At 38.2% G+C, this 13,752-nt stretch overlaps 1 protein-coding gene across 1 annotated transcript in view; it reads left to right on the forward strand.

Moving 5' to 3' along the window:
• The window catches only part of Zdhhc15 (zinc finger DHHC-type palmitoyltransferase 15), a 102,405-nt gene that overhangs the window by 82,620 nt on the left and 6,033 nt on the right, over positions 1 to 13,752 (forward strand). Inside the window, exon 11 of the mRNA XM_027432885.2 lies at positions 13,559 to 13,635. Within this exon, the coding sequence (XP_027288686.1) occupies positions 13,559 to 13,605 (47 nt within the window). The 3' untranslated portion in view covers positions 13,606 to 13,635. The remainder of the gene's footprint in view (positions 1 to 13,558; positions 13,636 to 13,752) is intronic.

A 13,752-nucleotide genomic window follows, 5' to 3' on the forward strand; every position in this document is an offset into this window, starting at 1 on the left:
AAAGGTACATAGGAGCAAACTTGCACATCCCTCTAATAAGGGCGAAGGAAAAATTTAAAAAGAGATCTTTACCCTCCCAATTTCTTCCATGAGATCACTGGGCCATTTGAGATGTGTTAGGAAGATCTAAAACTAACATTCTCCTGTCATACATGTTCTGTTCTTTGTCTCTGTCCATCTCTGTATCCACTGCTGTGTCTTCCATCTTTGCAAATGTTGATACCAGCCATCAGAGAGTAGATTTTAACAACTGTTAAATTAAACAGTAACTGACAGCAATGTTTTTGAAGCTGATTTTTAATTTTTTTATTTTACATACCAACCCCAGTTCCCCCTCCTCCCCCTTCTCTCGACCCCCCATGTCCCCTACCCCACCCCCATCCACTTCTCAGAAAGGATAAGGCCTTCATTGCCCCCCATCAAGGCTGAGCAAAGTATCCCACCATAAGGTATGAGCTTCAAAAAGCCAGTTCATGCACCCAGGCTAAGTTCTGGTCTCACTACCAGGAACCCCCCACACACACACACACCAACAGATCAAGCCACATAATTGTCACCCACATTCAGAGGGCCTAGTTGGTCCATGAGCTCCCACTAGCTTGGGTCAGGTGTCTCTGTGGTTTTCCCCATCATGCTCTTGATCCCCCCCACTTGCTCTTCTGATGCCTCCTCCCTCTCTTCAACTGAACTCTAGGAGCTCAGCCCAGTGCCTGGCTGTGGGTCACTGCATCTGCTTCCATCAGTTACTGGATGTAGGTTCTATGATGTCATTAATCTGATTACAGGGAAAGGCCCATCAGACACCCTCTTCACTATTGCTAGGAATCTTAGCTGAGGTCATCCTTGTGGATTCCCGAGAATTTCTCTAGCACCAGGTTTCTCCCTAACCCCATAACTGCTCCCTCTATTAAGATACCTCTTTCCTTGTCTCCCTCTACATCCCTTCCCCAACTTATCATCATGAAGTGTACCTGGGTAAATTAACCTGGATGAGGACATAAAAATCTTTCAAGTGAGGGCCAGATGCAGAAGACTTTTCTAAATGTTCACACAGTTACATTATCCAGGCCTGGGTTCTCTACCTGCAAGTACTATCATAAAAGAAAGAATGTTTGGGATTGAAAATTGACAAATCAGCCCCAGTTTATGATTATAATTACATAAGAAGAGAATTCTTGCCCAGCCAATGAATTTCAAACACACACACACACACACACACACACACACACACACACACACACACACACACAACACACCTTTTACTCCCCTGTTTACTGTGAGAATCTGGCTGGGTGTGATGCACCATCCTCCTGTTGTTAGTCCCTCTGAACAGACATTAACTTTTAGCAGTTTCAGAAGTTGAGAATTCGTATTATGGTACTGACTCCTTCCAACAGAAATGAATGACATACCTAATCTCAAAGGTGCTTGAAATGTTCCATAATGGAAAAACAGCTCCTGTGTGAGCTTTATGTTGTCAAGCAGAACACTGTAAGGATATATGTAGTGCCACATCACGTGGACATTACTTTGGAGAGAATGGGAGATGGTTTAATGGTAAAGTGCTTTTTACACAAGCATGAAAACCTGCATTCCAATCCCCAGCACCCACATAAAAAACGCTATGGTGAGATACTCACCCCCGCACCTTGACTTTTTATTATGTGGATGTAGGTGTGCTTGCTATAGTGTTGTATAGAAATCAGAAGATGGGGATTTGGTTCTTTTCCACCTTTGCATGAGTTCCAGGGCTAAACTCGGGTTGCCAAGTTTGCACGACAACTATCTTTACCCACTAAACCATCTCCCCCACTCAAGATACTTCTTTTTTTGAAGCCGCTTCTAATTCTGGTCTTTTTCCAAAACATTTGATCATAATTTTTATTTAATTTCTTTTTATAAAACATTTTTTATATTTTTCCATCCTTTTACTTCAATAATATTGTGTGTTTAGTAATATTTTATAATTAATGAAAGTGAGATTGGGAGATATTAACTAACTCATCCACTGACTCATCACATAACATGAATCAGGCAGTGCTTGGAAACATATGAAGGTATTCTGACTCTAAATCCTGACATTTTTGCAGTATGATGGTATGCCTGCTTTTTGGAACAATAAATATGAGACATGGTGCTGTGATTAAGTACCATCTTGTTATGAAGCGTCCAACCGCTTCTAAAGCCAGAAAATACACCATAGACAACAAACCTCTTTTAACTTTATCCAGACCACTATGCCATCTTACATAAATGAGATTTTAACCCCTTCTTATATCTAACAACTTTATTACATAATGGTACTTTTCTCTAACACAGGTTCTCAAGCTGAACCATTTGTTCAGTTGACAGTGTTATCCTCAGCCATGTGTGTCTTCTGTGTGTATGTGATCATATACAAACTGTTCATGTACTTTTTTTAAACAATGCTTTAATTAATCCCTTGATTTCTTTTTTTTATTATTTTAGTTTTTCAAGACAAAGTTTCTCTGTGTAGCTCTGGCTGTCATGGAACTCACTGCGTAGACTAGGCTTGCCTGGAACTCAGAGATGCCCCTGCCTCTATTTCCCAGGTGCTGGAATTAAAGCCATGTGCTGCCACCACCCAGAAAATTATTTGATAATTTCATACAATGTTTTTTGAACATACTCACCCCCAAGTTCCATAACTGCTCTCTCTACCCTCCTATCCCTTCACACCTAACTTTGAGTTCATGCTTTTTTAACAATTACATTCCCAAGAAAGGTGCTGTAAGTTAAAATTACATTTCAATTTCCTTTAGAAATTATGTTAGGATTAATTGCTAGCCAAAAACAAAATAGTTGCTATACATTGTGCATTTATTACTAGCATAATATAAAATACCCAAATGTGTATAAAATGATAAAATCTGGCAACAGCAACTTGATAAATGAAAATGTGATGCTAAAACAAGGCAAAGTTTATCTTCTTTGAAATCCCTACCCTAATTTAATACAGGAAAGTACTAGGTTAAAAAATACATTTATGAAATCAAAGCATTTAAATAGGTTTCTCTGGAGAGGCTTTTTAAACTAAAGTATTTAATTAATGCACAAATACATAGAAGATGCACAAGTGAGCATGCACATCTGTGTGATTTTCTGCAGAGATTATACAGGCATCATTTATAAAGATTTTTGAGAAACTTGGAGTTGCATTTTAGCTTTCTGAAGAAGTGATCCAGAAATTTCTGTTACATTATTGCTTTTTCTCAGTGTAAATTTTCCTATAGGTTACATTAAAAAATTAGAGATGACAATAAAAGTCTTTATACTAATCTATTCCAAATGGAGCCATTTCCTCCAAATTGGATGGATGGCTTCTACAGCCTTGTCTATTGTAAGAGTCATGAATAATAAAGCGGGCACGATTGTCAAAGAGATGCTGAAATGCAAACTACTATAAGCCAGCACCAAGCTGAATGTAAAAATGATATTTAAAAAATTTCATGGCTTTCTCAGAGGAACTAAGTCTCACCTCTTATTATTTTTGATAGAACTGATTTCTTAATGTGGTTTATCTTTATGGCTCTGGTGCCTTTCTGAATGTTCTTTGTTCTTTTTTCATTTCAGTGGGTAACAAAGCCTCTGCCATTTTCCAGCACTAGCCTTTTTCACATTAGTAGCTGAACACTTTGATCATGAGTGTTTGTTGGAGATGTAGCATCTGTGGGAATTCAGGGAAAGTAGCTATAGTCTATAATATTCTGTAGACAGTGACATTAACAGAGATATTAGCAAAGACTTCAGCAGCAGAGCAATGGTTGTTTCCACCTGTGAAATGTGTTACTTTTTTCTCACTGTAAGAAAATACAAGATAATCAAATTTTAAAGAGAACAGGAATATCGAAGGCTCCACTCTATGATCAGTTGGTCCTATTGCTTTAGACTGCTAACAAGGACATGCATAATGATGGCAGTCTGTCACTCCCTTCATAGCCTTGAAGCAAAATAAAGAGTAAGGAACTGGGACCCACATATTCCCTCAAAGGTGTGTCCCCCACCCAGTAACCTAAAAACTTCCCAATGGGCCTCAGCTCTTTAAGATACTGACACCTCCCAGGAGTGCCACCCCATGGACCAAGGCACATGAGCCTTTAGGGGACATTAAAAATTCAAACTATAGCCAGGCATTGGTGGCTCATGCCTTTAATCCAAGCACTCAGGAGGCAGAGGCAGGCGGAACTCTGTGAGTTCAAGGCCAGCCTGGTCTCCAGAGCGAGTGCCAGGACAGCCTCCAAAGCTACTCAGAGAAACCCTGTCTCAAAAAAAAATTGAAACTATAGCACAAAGGAATAAGTCACTTATTTCTTTTATTTTTACTGTAAAAATGTGAGGTATTTCATATGATGTTCTGCATACATACATGCAGTGAAGTGTGACTGCAGCATGCATCATCCCAAAACACTGTTGTACTGCATATCCTAGTGGTCCTCAGTCTTCACACTGTTCTCTATAATGGCCACTGTATACTTTGTTCTATACCTCTTCATGCCATCCCACTTTCTGCTGCCTCAGGTAACTACTGATCTATTATGTTGGCATATATGTGACTCCTTTTTAAAATTTCTTCCTATCAGAGAGATCATGCAGTACTGTTTTTCTGGGTCTGCCTTAATGTCACCATTTTAGTTCATTGTATTGTAAATGGGAGAAGTCACTTCTGTCCTAAAGATGAATAATAATCTGGACACACACACACACACACACACACACACACACACACACACACACACACAGAGAGAGAGAGAGAGAGAGAGAGAGAGAGAGACAGACAGACAGACAGACAGACAGACAGACAGACAGACAGACAGACAGAGATTGAGAGATTCTTTATTCACATATCCATCCACATTTTAGTCAGTCTTATTTCTTGGCTATTGTGAATAATGCTGCAATGAACATGGGAGTGAATATATGGCTAGAAGAAATATATCTGGGTTATATAGTCATATGCAGTTCCATTTTGAATTTTTAAAGAAACCTCCATAGCAGTTGTAACAATTTGCATTCTCAGCAACAATGAACGAAGGTAGCCATTTCTCTATTTCTTTCTCTATATCTTCTTATTTTTGGCTTTTTGGTGGGTCTGGGATTAGGTCTAGTGCCATGGCCATGCTAGACAAGCATTTTACCACTGAGGTATACCACAGCCCTATTTTGATTTTTTTTTTATAACAGCATCCTAACAGATATGAGGTAGCATCTCATGGTGCTTTTGATTTTCATGCCCATGATCAATAAGGATTTTAGCACTTTTTCAAATACTCGTGTCATCTTTGGAAAATGTCTATTTATATAACTTAATCATTTTAAATTCTGTTATTTGTTGGCTTTTGCTAGTGGTCTGAATTTCTTAATATAATTTGCTTATTGGATACTTGTCAGATTTGTGGTTCACAATTATTTTCTCCTGCTCTATAGGTTGCTTTTTCATTTTGTTGTTACTTTTGCTGTGAGCAGGTTTTTTGGTTTGGTAAACTCCCATTTATTTATTGTTTTTTCTGGTATCATATTAAAAATCATTCTTAAGACATTTCCCCTATGTTTTTGTGTTAATTTTATAATGCCAGGTGTAATGATGATGCCCTTGTTTAAAATAATCGATATTATATGCTTAGATTTGTTTCTGAGCTCCTTTTGTTTCACTATTCTGTGTGTCTGCCTTTATGTGGGTTCTATTTTGTTTTTTATTATCATAGGTTTGTAATACAATTTAAGATGCAATAGTATGATACCTCAATTTTGTTTATCTTTATCAGGATTGTTCTAGCTATTTATGATCTTTTATAGTTCTTTACAATTTTTTAATTTTGTTTATGAAAAATTCCATTGTAATATTGATTCAGATTGTGTTGATTATATAAGCTAATTTTGGTATCATGGACATGTTAACCATGTTGGTTTTTCCAAGTTGTGAACACAAGATATATTTTCATTTATTTGTGTGCTCTTCAGTTTCTTATGTCATTGTTTTATAGGTTATTATGTGTGTCTTTTACTTTCTTTGTTATGCTTATTCTGTCTCTCTGTTGAGCTCTCCACTTTAGAGAATGAGAAGATACAGGCAAAATGAAACTGTCCTTCTTCCTCTGGGTTGCTTCTTTCACTGTGTGACTACAGCTTTTTAATTGGACTCATGAGCTCTTGCAGCGTTATTTTAATTAATGGATGGATTCCAAATGTTTGCTCTTTGTGGGAGGAAATAAGGCCAAGATGTCTTACTTTACCATCTGGCTAATATCACCTGGAAATAACTCTAATATCAGCATCTTTGATTGACTAATGACATTAGCTGCTCTAGGAATGTTCTTAGAAATACATTGAAAGAAATCAGAATTCAACCTATTTGTTAGGAAAATTTACTCTGAAGATCTTACATAGAGGTTTCCTTTCACACTAATGCAAATAAGCAACTTCACATGACCTATAGTTTTCATGTTAGGGTGCTTGCTCTCACAGAGAAACCTAAAATGAATTATATAGTGTATATCATGTTGATCATCTAACATCTTCCTTAACCCCGCCTCCATAAGGTTGCTATCCTAGATATGGATTGTCCAGGGTCTTAGGAAGCGAGTCACCTAAGTCCCAAGTGGTCCTGAATCTTTGAGGCTTCTTCAGAGTCAGGGCATAAGCCTCAACTTGTTCCAGAGTTTATAGGACCTTCCTAGTTCCCATTTTCTGTGCAAATCTAAACAAATAGTAATTGGCCTTTCAATTGATTCCTTCAGCTAGACCCTCAAATTTAAGTCTTCAAAAACAGATTAGGTATTAAACTCAGTTTTGACTTTGATAATAAGTTAGCATTTGCCAATTGCAATTATGTGGCTTGTATGAATTAGGCTTAGTTCCTTTATTTTGTAGTAAAGAAGGTAAATCCAGTTCAAAAGGACTTCTCACACAGGTTTTCCATGACCCTGTCTGAGAATCCAGTAGAGAGCTCCAGGTCAAGGAACATGGTAATTCTGCACTCTAATCAGTGTGCTAACTATGACAAGAAAAACATTTCCAAAGAATCCAGAAGTAAATGACCCAAATTTTCCTTAACTAAACAAAATTGCTTTTAACTCTAACAAGACTAGAACTGAAACTTGAATTCTATTTGATAGCTTTTAATTACATTATGTCCTTGAAATGTTTTTAATCAAGTAAAAAAAAAGCCAATAGTATGAAACCTAAAACTTGCTTGAACTTACAAATATAACCTTCTGGTTTTTATGATAATCAATACTTGGATGAATCTGTCTTCTGTCTTCCAATTGTTGAACAATTATACTGAAAATTATGGATTTTCCCCCAGTATATGAAATGCTTCGCATATAGGCTCTCAGGAAAAAGTCAACAAAGTCCTCAATAGTCTTGAGTCTCTCTAATTTCCTACTCCATGGCTTGTACAATCTTTCTTTACATGCTACCCGTTAGTACCACTCAAGGTAGACCATGTTTCTGACTTGTTTTTAATCTTTTAGTTTCTACTTTGACAACAAGTCACCTGTTGGAAAGGATAGCAAAAGAAAATAAACTAGCATATGTTGAGAGTGTACTGAAGTTGGAACTTTGGATTCATAATGTCATTAAATAGTATAATCTTTGAACTCAAAGGTCTTGCAGTATTTGAGTGACATAAAAATGCATACATGAAAAATTTCCCACCAAAACACAATACAGAGTGTTATTGACCAAATGAGTAAATTATTACGTCAACTCAGCAGGTAAATTGGCATCGAAATGGATGAGCCCCTAGACCAAAATCTTTATTCTGTCAGTGATCAGGAACTACTGCAAGTTTTTGATCAGGGGAGTTATGGGAAGAAACTGTTTTCTTCAGAATATGATGAAGTGATACTCCTAAAAAAGTATATTGTCATCATGTAGCAGAGATTGCTCTAAACCCTGGACCTTCTAAGAGGACTGGTGAGAGCCCTTCTCTTCATCAGAACTCAAACTCTCCAAGCACATCCTGTATACAAGAGCTCTAGTTCTGAGACAAGAGGCCTTTCAATCAAGAGCTGTGTTACTTGGAAGATGCCTCTCTGGTGAATTTCTGTTCAATCATCTTCCAGACAAAGATAGCCATTGACTCTTACTTGAAGAAAACATTACTTCACCACTTACCTCTTTGGGTCTCACTGTACCTATCTGCTCATGTCTGTAGATTGTTAAACATCACCACAGGAGATGGATATATTCTCATGTAACCCATGCTATCTTCCTTAAAAAAATGTACTTCTTCACACAGTCATTATTTGATATGTGGGGTCAGTACATGGGGACAGATATGGAAAAGTCTTTAGACTTGGTAAGACTTTTAGCAAATTTTCAAATGGGAATTCAAGATACATTGATGTATGCTAACACCTTCAAACTTAGTCTTCACATGAATCCATATCCTTATTATATAGACATTTGGCATGATTAGGTAAGTAAATCTTTTCAAACAGGCTATTTTGTTTCTTATTCTTACATGCAAGAGACATTGTGATTATAAGGTAGGATGTTTGTATGACTGATCAGAAATACTACAGCAAAAAGGGAGAAGCTAATATTTCTTCTATTTATTTGGAAGATAAGATATATATCAAAAGTTGCTTAAAATTGCAGGTATTATAATACAGTCCTTTTCTGTGCATGGTGGAGGATGCTTATAAACCCAATACTCTGGAGGCCGAGACAGGAAGATTGTAAGTTTGAGACTATTCTGGACCATACAATGAAACCCCCCCCCACACACACACACACAGCTTAATGAACTATATGTTATTTACTAAAAATAAGCCCAATGATAAAATTTGTACTATAAAAATAAATAATAAGAGTGATTTTCTATGGGTTATCTGATCAAGTAAGGCTTCATAATGTAAATAGAATTCAAACTATCTAACACTGGCAAGAAGAAAACAGCCTAGGTGCAGAAAAGAGTTTTGGCAATTGGGTACTCGAAAAGAACTTACTGAATGAAGTCAGAGACTTAACATCTGCCTGGTACATGCCAAGTGATTTATATGCTCTTTCACATTTAATAATCAAAATCAATTTTGTGAGTTGTAACTGTTCAGTAACCCCATTTTATAGAAGAAAATGAAACTCAAGATCAACTAAACTCAATGTCACACGGTAGAGTAATAGATACCGCACCACTAAATATCTCTCCTTTTTTCCATCCTGTATTCAGTTTGAGTCTCCATTTAGAAGAAACAGTTCCTGTGCCTCATTTGCCATAAATAAAAGGATGAAGAAACATGAACAAAGTTCTGGCATGGGAAACAGTTCCCAGTTGCTGGTTTCAATGTGTGACTTTTGGAAAAGCCCCTTCTCTCGGTAGCTCAGTTTCAATTTCATTCTCTCCATCTCTCTTCAGCTCTGAGCCCACCTGATACTGAGGGGTCAAAAGTTAAGCTGAATAATGGAACATGAAGTTTTTTTTTTACCAAATAGTTTCTAGCTCCCTTTTTAGAAGAATGTTATTATATACTAACGGCCACTGTAAGCTTACAATATTAACATAGCTTCCTTATTCCGGGACCAAATTTCTTTCTTTGTAGATTTTTCTCGATACTCACTTGCTTTCCCCTTGTCACCACTGGCCTCTAAACAACATCTTGTTATGCTTTTTAGTTTTCCTTTTCTGAAGAGTTGAAGTAAATATATTGATAAAGGGGGAAGTAGTACCAGTGGTAGTTGTAAGGAAGAAGGAAAGGCACGACAAGGTAAATGTTCTAAGGTTACTAGGAAGGAATAAATAACATATAGGCAGCAGGTATGCATCATAATGGAGGTAACATGGTAGAGGATTTGGTAGATTTGATAAAATAGTTGTTATTAATATTATCGCTTTCAGTTAGTATTGATATATTGATATGATGAAATACAAATTTTAGAAAGAGCAGTGGAGCACTGGGACACAGAATGAATTGGAATTTTGAAATAAGAAATGGGAAGAGTAGCAGCAAGCAGAGTATGTGTCATAATAGTTTCATGGCAAGCACTAACTATAGAAATGGAGAAAAAAAAAGATCAAGGCTAAGAGACTTTTTATATAGCTAGGGGTAGTTCACTGACCAGAGATATGTGGGAGTTGTTTGTGTAGACATGGCCTTTCAAACAATGCAAGCTGGAGGAGATAACCAAGTAAGAGAGGAAATGAAGTGTATTCAAGTGCATCTGTGTGGACCAGGAAATGGTGTAGGAGAGAGTAGAGGGCCGTGAGTAGAATATCAGAAAACAAAGTTTAGGGGAGACTACCAAACAATACTGTGAGTGCCTGCCTCTACTTTACAAATGAAAAGGCGGAGGCTGGAGGAAAAGGACAGTGTGACTTGAAGTGAGTCAGGAAGCCATCATGACTCAAGTTCTTTACATTGCACTTTCCCTACTCTGACTTCTGAGAACCAGTGGCTAAACACACACACACACACACACACACACACACACACACACACACACACACACACACACACACACACACACACGTACGTTGCTTCATAGAGTAAGGGTTCATGTGGTAATCTAAATTTTAAAGGGGGGGGGAGATCTAAATAACATAAGAAAACCAGGGCTGGGCAGCAAACAATAAGACTGAATTGACATACTTTTGATTGGATAATAGGGAAACCAGTACTGCATAAGCAGCAAGAGCAGGGAGATGGAGGAAGCAGCGTAGGTACAGACTGTAGGAGGCATTGAATTGACTTACTAAATCCTGTTATTTGTCTTCTATTACGCAGAGCACAATTCTTTGAAGTTTCTGCCTTTATTCAATTCATTCCTCACCTATGCAGTCTTAGCTTAATCTCGCCCTGGGAAGGATGCCACGAAGGAAATTGAAAATGAGGTTTTTCATCTGAAGCTCCCGTGCCCACAAGAGCGTAGTTTTAATTCAAATAATTGTTTGGTGGGAGTGTTGTGCCAAATCAGAGTGTGAGTCACTCTGGAAAAGAAATAAAAGAAACCCACTTAGTAAAATCCTAAAGATCAACTTCTTGAAGACTTTACTGCCAAACACACCTAAAATGCATCAAGACAGCCAACCATCCTCTAGTAATGAGCACTGAAAGAGTTTGTTAGCATCACTTCTCAGAACAACAAAGTCAGGACAATTACTGCACTTAAAAAATTTGTCACTGATGCTATGGATTGCTGTCTCAGAACATTCATAACATATGTTTGAGCACTTGCTACCTATATTTCCCTTATGTTTTTCAAGTGAGCTATTATCTAGCCCTCACTGAAGATTGGGATGCTCTATCTGATTTCGGTTCTGACTTTACTCTGAAGCTAGCTAGGCATAGTGGCACTCACCTGTCAGGCCAGAACATGGATAGCTGATGCAGAAGGGCTGCAAAATCAAAGCAAAACCCTTCTGAAAGAAAGAGGGGGGGAGCGGGAAAAGGAGGGAGGGGAGGAAGGGAGGCAGAAAGAGGAGGACACTGAGATCCTAAAGGAGATAGAATCTCTCGTCCACAATAGTGTCCTGATTCTTATATTTGTGGTTGTGAGCCTAGCCTTTAATGGCTGAGCCATCTCTCCAGCCCTGGTGTCTTGATTGTAAAGACAAATGTCTTTAGAATCACTTTTGCTTTTCTCTGTTTCTGGAAGAAACTGCCATGGCTACAAAGTCAGTCTGGTTAACTCAGTAGCATGAGTTTGCCAGCCTGTCGTGGCAAAAGTAGCCTATGCTGTCTAGTTAGCCTCAGTCTTCAGAGATCTCACACTTTTGGAAGCACTTTAAATGGCACATTGATTTTTTTTTTTTGGCTTTTTTTTTCTTTTCAGATTTTTTAATTTGAATTAGAAACAAGATTGTTTTACATGCCAATCCCAGTTCCCTTCTCCCTCCTGTCCTCCCCTACCATCCCCCAACTAAAACCCTACCTATCACATATCCTTTCTTCTATTCTGCCCCTGACTCAACCTTTCTGCTCCCTCATGACCTCTGCATCCTTCCTCTTCTTCCCTTCTCATTCTCGTAGCTCCCTACCCCCTCTTCCCATGCTCTCAATTTGCTCAGGAGATCTTGACCCTTTCCCCTTCTCCAGGGGACCATGTATGTCTCACTTAGGGTCCTCCTCGTTTACTAGTTTCTCTGGCAGTGTGGACTGTAGTCTGGTAATCCCTTACTCTATGTCTAAAATCCACATAAGAGTAAGTACATGCCATATTTGTCTTTTTGTGATTGGGTTACCTCGCTCAGAATGATTTCTTGTAGTTCCATCCATTTTCCTGCAAATTTCAAGATTCCATTTTTTTTCCACTTAGTACTACTCCATTGTGTAAATGTACCACATTTTCTCTATCCATTCTTTGGTTGAGGGGCATCTGGACTGCTTCCAGTTTCTGGCTATTACAAATAGGCACATTGATTTCATAAAAGAAAATTTACTAGATGCCGATGACCTCCTGATGACCACTGTAAACATTATTATCTCAAAATGCCAAGTACATTATTATGCTAGGAGTGTGAAGAAAAGTGTTTATCTGTACATTAAGCAAGGCGATTCAGAGTGTATTTTCCATGTCCAAAAAGCTAGAGGTCAGAAACAAAACATTTGTACCATAAATGATGTTTCTTATTAATCCCCAAACCTCTTATTTTCTGGATCCCTCATTCCTTTTCAGAATCACACCAACACCTAAATACTGAAATAGCTCTCTCAATTATGTCCAATGGAATAACAGTGAGACAGTAATTTTGTGAGTAATAAGACCCAAAACTCTTCGTTAAAGACAGAAGGCACTGAGCTGTTATCACAGCTCTGTAAGTCTAATACCAGCCAGTATTATGGCTCAGATCATGCTGGTAAATAAAATATTATCAGTAGTACAGCAGACCAAGCAGCTCTTGGCATGTAAATGCCTGTGCATATAAAGGTTTCTGTGTAGAGCATCACACCAGTCTTTGGAGCTTGGCAGGTGTTGGTCACCTCCAGGGATTGAACAAAAATGTTACTGAACAAATATCTATCCGTATAAAATGTTTAATTACCATTTTGGTTCATTTTCTGTTAATATAAAAAGTTATCAATCTGGGTGTGGTGGCACATGCCTTTAATCCTAGCAGTAAGGAAGCAGAAGTAGGCGGATCTCTTTGAGTTTGATGACAGCTGGGGCGGTTACACAGAGAAACCGTGTCTTGAAAAACCATTTTAGAAGGAAACGTTATTGAAGGCTATGTACTTCATGAAGTAGTTTGTGTGTCTCCCGATTCTGGTGGCTGGAGGGCTGAAACAATATGGTGACAGTGTCACAGCAGAGCCTCCCATACTCACCCCTGCAGCACAACTTGGTGCACCATCAGAAATTCAGAAAGGATCAAACACTGGGAGAAGCGTTGCTTTATAACAATCTTCTCATACAAGACTTACCATGGCTTCCATAAGTACTACAGTGTTGCTTTGGAGGCTAGAATTCCCAGTAACCTAGGTACCTCTTGCCAGACCCATTTCTGAAAGTTACCACCACTCAGTGCTATCACCCTGGGAACCAAGCAGCATAGACCTCTGAGGGACACATTCACCTGTACTTTTTAATCTTACAGATTATCCAGAAGGCTCATCATCACTTTCTGTGGAGACAGAAACGTAGCAGTTTCCATATTTCCTGCACCTGCAACAGGTCAGTACTCTGAAGGAGGCACATTTAGTGCCACCTAGATTAAGAAGTAGCCTTGGTAGCAGAACTAGAAAAGGAGTGTGTTCTCATTCTGGTGAACAATGTGTTAAATTCTTCACC

This window comes from Cricetulus griseus, chromosome X, assembly GCF_003668045.3.
Source record: "Cricetulus griseus strain 17A/GY chromosome X, alternate assembly CriGri-PICRH-1.0, whole genome shotgun sequence".
Classification (NCBI taxonomy): domain Eukaryota; kingdom Metazoa; phylum Chordata; class Mammalia; order Rodentia; family Cricetidae; genus Cricetulus; species Cricetulus griseus.